The 6,857-nt window shown below is 49.6% G+C and overlaps 1 protein-coding gene across 1 annotated transcript; it reads left to right on the top strand.

Annotated features, from left to right (window-relative positions):
* Positions 1 to 786: 786 nt before the first annotated feature.
* Positions 787 to 3,095, top strand: LOC132242342 (mammaglobin-A-like). The gene is made up of 3 exons (XM_059711245.1): positions 787 to 878; positions 1,273 to 1,460; positions 2,897 to 3,095. Exons 1-3 carry the CDS (start codon positions 824 to 826, stop codon positions 2,933 to 2,935), a joined length of 282 nt encoding a protein of 93 aa, XP_059567228.1. The 5' UTR covers positions 787 to 823; the 3' UTR covers positions 2,936 to 3,095.
* Positions 3,096 to 6,857: the final 3,762 nt, after the last annotated feature.

Raw genomic sequence — 6,857 nt, 5'->3', positions numbered from 1 at the left:
TGCGGCATCCAGCACTGCCTCCCTTAAGCATCAGTAATTCTACTTCTCACATCACCTACTGAATCAGTGGAAGAAAAGCCCTCAAGCTAACAAAACTGAACAAAATGTAACTCTACATTTATAACTAAATTTATAAAATTGTCTTAACTAATGAAATAGTCTTTATACAAACAACCTTCAACCAAGGTGAGAAGCTATTGCTATTGTCCAACAGAAGGCAGCTGCCTCAGTCTATGGGCAAGGAAAGCCTGCCCTCCACAGGCGCTGGGTGGTATGGCCCCCAGCCCAGGTGACTGGTGAAGGAGGAGGCACAGAAAGAGGATGTGAAGATCTCTGTACTTGGCAGAAGCAGAAGAGAAAAAGAGGAGTAAGGGGGGTGCAGGGAGAAGGGGAGGGGAGGAGGCACGTGGAAGGGTAGGATGAGCTGGAGGGGGAGGAAGAGGTAATGAGAACCACAATAATAAAAACACAGGAATGACAACACAGACTCACAGTGCTGTAATTTACCTTCTTATTTCACAAGCACTTCAGCATGAATTTCATCTAATGTCATTACCATGATTGCAGTTCTGAAAATTCTCAAATCTTTTTAAAGCTCTGTTTCCTTGGCTTCTACAAACAGACCACAGGCGGGCTGGGTTCTAGATGATTCTCCTGTCTTTTCTGGGCCCAATGCCAGGTTCATCCCGTGACTCATTCCATCATCTGTGGGAGGGATTAAGTGGCCGCCAGGAGAATAAAAGGAGGAGTCTGGGCTCTCACCTGCAAAGTGATCCTTCTTCCCTGCCACGTCCAGTGACCAGCCAACAGCAGCGCCTTAGCCATGAAGCTGGTGGTGGTCCTCATGCTGAGCGCCCTCGCCCTTTCCTGCTATGCCGGTGAGTGCTGCCAGGGCCAGGCCTTGGGGGAGGTTGGTGTCAGGGCCCCTGTGGCAGACCTCCTGCTCCCCAAGCCTCAGGCCAGAGCCCCTCCTTTCTCTGGTGTCTTCATTCCTCATGGCTCCATCATGTTTGGCTCTGTGGGCTGTGGAAGCCAGGGAGCTGGGGGGTGTTGTGTGCGGGAGGGGGGACACGGAGGCAGATGTCTTGCTGCTCAGAGAAAATCCAAGACCCTGAGTTTGCTCTCCCAGAATTGAGGACTCGGACCATTGCCCATAATCTCTCTGAATGTCTGTCTCCACTGGGAGGTAAGAAGATGACAATCGTCATGGTTACGCCCAGCAAGGAGCTGGTCCTCTGGAACTGAGCCTGGCTTTGTGTGCTTCCTTCCCAGGGTCTGGCTGCCAAAGGTTGGAGGAAGTGATCTATGATGCCACTGATCCTTCAGTGACGAAGGCTGAATTCACCAAAAGTCTTGAAGAGTTCATACCGGGTGATACCACAGAACATCTTCTCGGGGAATTAAAGCAGTGCTTTCTCGACCAGAGTAACAGAACCCTGAGCAATATGAAAGTGATGATGGTAATGTTGGTTTCTTCCTACCTGCCCTTGAAGCACTGGCCAGGGACACGCGGGCCCTCAGTTTGCTACTAACTTCTTAACAGCAAGTGTTGGTCATCCTTCACGTAACCTCAGTGAACGTGGGTGCTGACATCCAGAAAGCCATGCCAGGGGCCGGGGCTGGTATGCCTGCTCACGTGGTGGAGTCTTTAGTGAGTGACACAGGAGAAAGGCCCCGAGGGAGGAGAGTGTATGGGCAAAGGCTTGCCTACCCCTCAGCCCCAGAACATCTGATTCTCAAGGGGACCCTCATGTTGATGAGTGATCAACACAAATAGGAAAGCGTTTTACAGAATTTCCTAAAGAGAGCAGACAGCTACATGTCAGGCAGATCCCGCCTCTCAGGAAAGTGATTCCCAGTGCCCTTTGGAGCACCCATGTTTGCTAGAATAAGTGGTTGAACGTCCTGGGCATGAAGGAAGGCCCCATGAGTGACAGGTGGACACCTTGGCTATGAACCCGCCATGGGTGGTGGAAGTGTTGAAAACAAAGGTCAGTATAAGCAAGGAGACCTTCTTTCTATTTAGAACAGTATGGTTCAGACTTTCCTGGTATTCATTCCCTACCCAAACGGCCCATTGCAAACAGTCCAGGCAGCAATAGGGAAATATTGCCCCAGCAGAGACATAAACATCTGCATAACTAGGAGCTTTCTGACACAGGTGTCTGACAAGCTGGGGAATCTGCAGGAACCATGATAAAAATAAGCCGTCAGGAAAGGACACATGTTGTGTGACGTGTGCAGGGCCAGTCTCTGAGGAACAGGCAGAGTGTGGCTTCCAGCGGAGGGTCGGGGAGGGGGAGATGTTCAGGGCCCGGGGCTGCAGGTGAGCAACAGGAGGAGGCCCTGGAGGTTGGGACCTTAACACGACTAACCTGTCCATTGAAAAGGGTGACAGGGTCCTATTTACGGGACAGGCATTGACCACAATCACACCTGAAGCCATGCGCAGCCCCTTCATGGCAGGTGACGGCCTTTCTCTTTGCAAACGGAGGTTAGACAAACCCCTCGATGGGGCGTCTCCTCAGTTCTGTGGCCACAGGCACGTGGCAGGCTCAGGGGGAGTCCCGTGGCCCCACAGATGCACTCGGGCTCCTGCTGGGCTGAGACACGGAGAAGGGGCAGCACAGCGGGTGCAGGGGAGGCCTCTTTCACAGCAGAGGAAACGCACAGGGAAAGGCTCCCAGGGCCCCGGCGGGACCGGGTCTGGAAGCCGCGTGTCCTTGGCATCAGGACGGGCCTCCTGAGCGACAGACAAGGAGAGAATTCTGGCTGAACCCCGCCCGCTTCTCTCCGTGGGTGCGGACACAGCCGGGAAACAAGGAGAGGCCACGTCTGGGCTCCAGGACGGCCTCTGTGGGAGAGGGGGTGTGAGTGCTTCTCTGTCTGTTTCCAGGACGCCATATTCGACAGCAGGCAGTGTGCCTCCTACTGACCCACATGACCTTTCCTCCGACGACAGAATGGCCCGACAGCGACTCTCATGGCAGAACCCACAGCGTAGCTCTCCTCTGTGCCTTTTGATCCTGAAACTGCAAGACAATTGTTGAAACCTCCCCCACATGCTCATTCCAATAAAGCGCCTGCAACACCAAGGCTCTCTGGTTACTGACCAAATGGGGACTTCAGGAGACGCCCCTCACACTGTGCTGCTCACAGCGCGGACAGGGGCCTTCTGTACAGAACTCGTTGATGAGATGCAGGGTCTGCAGGGTGTTTTGCCGCTGACTATCCAAAGCCTAATAGGACCCTGTCTCTGGGAAAGTGTCCTCTCCCCCCCCCGCCCCCCCCACAGGGGACCTCTGGGCCAAGCTGAGGCGCCCAGGCTCTAGGACACACCCATGTCCTCAAGGCCACAATGCACCCTGTCCCCAGGGTCAGGCTCCCCTCTGGTGCTCTCTCTCCCTGACCCGAGGTGCGGGGAGGGAGCAGAGCAGTGAGGGAGGGGACTCGGGCAAAGCAGGGCAGCATCCTGGCAGGAACGCCCTCCCGCTTCTCCAGAACAACCCCCAGGGCCTGACACCACTAGGCCCAGGCAAAGGACCCTTCCCCACACCCACAGCTTATAGCTTACCCAACACACACACACCCCCCCCACACACACACATGCACATATACACACACATGCACACACTCACTCACATACAGACACACACACTCACACACACATGCACATATACACACAAATGCACACACTCACTCACATACAGACACACACACTCACACCCACATGCACATGCACATATACACACACGTGCGCACACACTCACATGCACACAGTTCTTTAGTGAGAACTCCTGGGCCATGCAGTCCTGGGGCTCAGAGGCCTTCAGGAAGTGTCCGTTGCTCCTGCTTGACCCTGGCCATTTGCAGAGGCGTCTGTCCCTTCACAGTTGGCGTGGACATTGTGATGGAGCCCTGAAGGCCCTGCGTTTGAAAGTCGCTGAGTTGACGGCAAATGGAACCTCAGATGAAAACTCTATATTTTGACATGTCTAAGCGTGATAAACACAGAGTTCCGAGTGGATACAGACTGTACATACTGTCCAGTACGCTCAGGCTACCTAAGGAGGTGCATAGACCAGGTGGCTGAAGCAAACATTTACTGATACTGGGAACTCCAAGGTCAAGGTGCTAACAGAGTCAGTGTCTGTGGGGTCCCTCCACCCATCCTCCCACTGCTGGACTCGCCATGGGTCAGCCACCCACACCCCGATCAGGGGCAGGGCTGGCCCGCAAACCTCCAGCGTTCCCTCCCCCCCCGTCAGGACCCACCTGTGCATGAATTGGTGACCGGGCCTCTAGGAAAAGTGTAAGCAGAAGAAGGGAGATAACAAAGGTAGGGCAGAAATCAATGACACTGGAAAAATGTCATAGAAAACATTTAAACCAAAAGCTGGTTCCTTGAGAAGCTCAAGAACAATTCACACACCTGTCTAGACTGAACAGGATAAAGAGAAAGAAGTGACCAATGCCAAGAATGATGGAGGTAAAACCACTACAGACTCTACAAATATTAGGAACAACTATGGCAATACATTTTAAATGTAGATGAAATGAGCACAACTTCCTTGGAAGGTACAAAATATCATAGTTCACTCAGGAAGAAAGAAAAAAACCTAAATAGCCCTATTTATGAAATTAAATTTGTAGTTTAAAATCTCACAAAGAATACTAGGCTAAATCATTTTAGTGGTAAATGTTACCATTTATTCAAGAAAGAAATAATACCAATTCTACACCACCTCTCCCAGGAAATTGAAGAAGAAAGAATACTTTCCCACTCCATCCATGAGGCCAACCAATATTGTTGGGATACCTAAACCAGGCAAAGGTATTGTAATGAAAACCAGAGAATTATTTTTTATGAACATCAACATAACAATTTTAAACAAATTGCTAGCAAGTCAAATCTATTAAGAGAGATAATACATGTTAATCAAATAAGTTTATCTCCATAAGATAGATTGAACATGTGAAAGTCAACTAATACAATTTGCCATATCAATACATGAGGACAACCACTTGATTAATAGATGCTGAAGATGGGTTTGACAATTCACTAATTGATGATAAAAGCTCTAGGCAAATTATTATTTAAAGGGAATTTCCTTGGTTTGATAAAGCTCATTCAAAAAAACCCTCTACCAAACATCACGATGAAAGGATGCATTCCTCCCAACAAGCTGAGTGCAAGGATGTCCAGTGCCATTGCTTCTGAACATTTTGTAGGAGGTTCCAGCCAGTGCAGTGGAGCAAAAAGGAAAAGGCACCATAAATGAAGAATCACTTCTTGGCCTTTTGGCTAAGATCAAGTGCAAGACTATTTTCAGAGATGACTTGTACAAAATCTGAGAGTGTCTACGAGAGGGTTAAGTGAGTATAGCATGGTTGCAGGATATAAGATAAATGTACAAAAATTAATGATCCTATATAATAAAAGGCCAGAGGCGTCACGACCGCAATGACCTGAGACCAGACCACCACAGCCCCTCACGGGTTGCCCCACCCCCAAGCAAGCAGTTAGGGGCAATCAGGCAGTCAGGCAGAGTGGTCAGGAGTGGTCAGGTAGGCAGACCAGAGATTAGGGGTGATTAGGGAGGCAGGCAAGTGGTTAGGGGCAATCAGGTAGGCAGGATTGTGGTTAGGGGAGATCGGGTAGGCAGTTGGCCCCTTGCTGGGATGGCCCTGTTCACCAGCAAAGAAAGAGGTAGGCCCAGGCAGACAAGCCATTGCACCCAGCCTGTTGCCTGTAGAGGGAGGCCACTGGTGGAAGGGGAGGGCGGGCAGTGCTGCACAGATGGCAATCAGTGGCAGTGGTGGAGGGTGGGGCCAGCTGCCTGCAGCTGGGGGAAGGAAAGCCCCAATAGGCCCTGATCTCAGGCCAGGCCTAGGGACCCTACCCGAGGGGTCCCAGATAGTGAGAGGATAGTGAGAGGGTACAGGGGTGCTGAAGGACTCCCCGAGTGAATGAATTTTCACGCACCAGGTCTCTAGTATTCTATATTCTTGAACAATCAGAAATTGAAATTAAGATGGTGCAATGTACAATGTCTAAAATGATCAACATCTTAGGAATAAGCTGTACAGTAAAACTTACAAAATATTGCTGAGAGAAATTCATGAAGACCTACATGGGTACACATAGTGTTCATGGATAGGAAACAATATTCTTAAAATGTCAGTTCCTCCAAATTGATTTATGGAGTTAGTGCAATGCAACCTCAACCAAAGTCCAGATAGGCTTGTTTTATTTTGGTAAGTTTATGAAAAACCTGGTTTCAAAATTTATATTTAACTGCAGAGGACCTGTAATAACCAAAACAATTTTGAAAAAATGAGAACAAATTTGAGGGGCGGTACTCCATAATGGCAACATTTATCACAAAACTATAGTAGTCAGGAAAGTATGGTATTGATGTAAAGATGAACAAATAGATGGAAAGAACTGTAGAGTCCAGAAACAGAACTATGAATCTATGGTTACTTGGCTTTTCACCAAGGTGGGTAAGCTCCAGTGTGGGAAGGATACATTTCCACAGAATGTTTTGGAAAAACTGGCTATATTAAAAAACCTCCAAACCCAAACAGTATATCAGATGTAACTCATGATGTATCATAGGACAAAATGTAAAATCCTATCTAATAAAGAGGGGATATGCTAATTGACCCTCACACCATTGCAAAGATGGCAGCACCCACAACCAATAAGGAAGGAATATGCAAATTGCTGCCCCGCCCTCAAATATGGCAGTGCCCACAGCCACAAGATGGCGGCTACAGTCCTTTCAGCCCACCAGAGTGGCAGGCGCACAGCAAGGCCGGGCCCAACCCCAGGCAGTCCTGGCCTCTCCACG

The sequence above is a fragment of the Myotis daubentonii genome, chromosome 9 (genome assembly GCF_963259705.1).
Source record: "Myotis daubentonii chromosome 9, mMyoDau2.1, whole genome shotgun sequence".
Lineage (NCBI taxonomy): Eukaryota > Metazoa > Chordata > Mammalia > Chiroptera > Vespertilionidae > Myotis > Myotis daubentonii.
Note: the sequence above shows the minus strand (reverse complement) of the source record. Positions and strands in the feature narration are given on the sequence as shown.

Coding starts and splice junctions, on each gene's coding strand:
- LOC132242342 (XM_059711245.1), top strand. CDS start 824: ATGAAGCTGGTGGTGGTCCTCATGCTGAGCGCCCTCGCCCTTTCCTGC. Junction 879..1,272: donor CGCCCTTTCCTGCTATGCCG/GTGAGTGCTGCC, acceptor CTTCCTTCCCAG/GGTCTGGCTGCCAAAGGTTG. Junction 1,461..2,896: donor GCAATATGAAAGTGATGATG/GTAATGTTGGTT, acceptor GTCTGTTTCCAG/GACGCCATATTCGACAGCAG.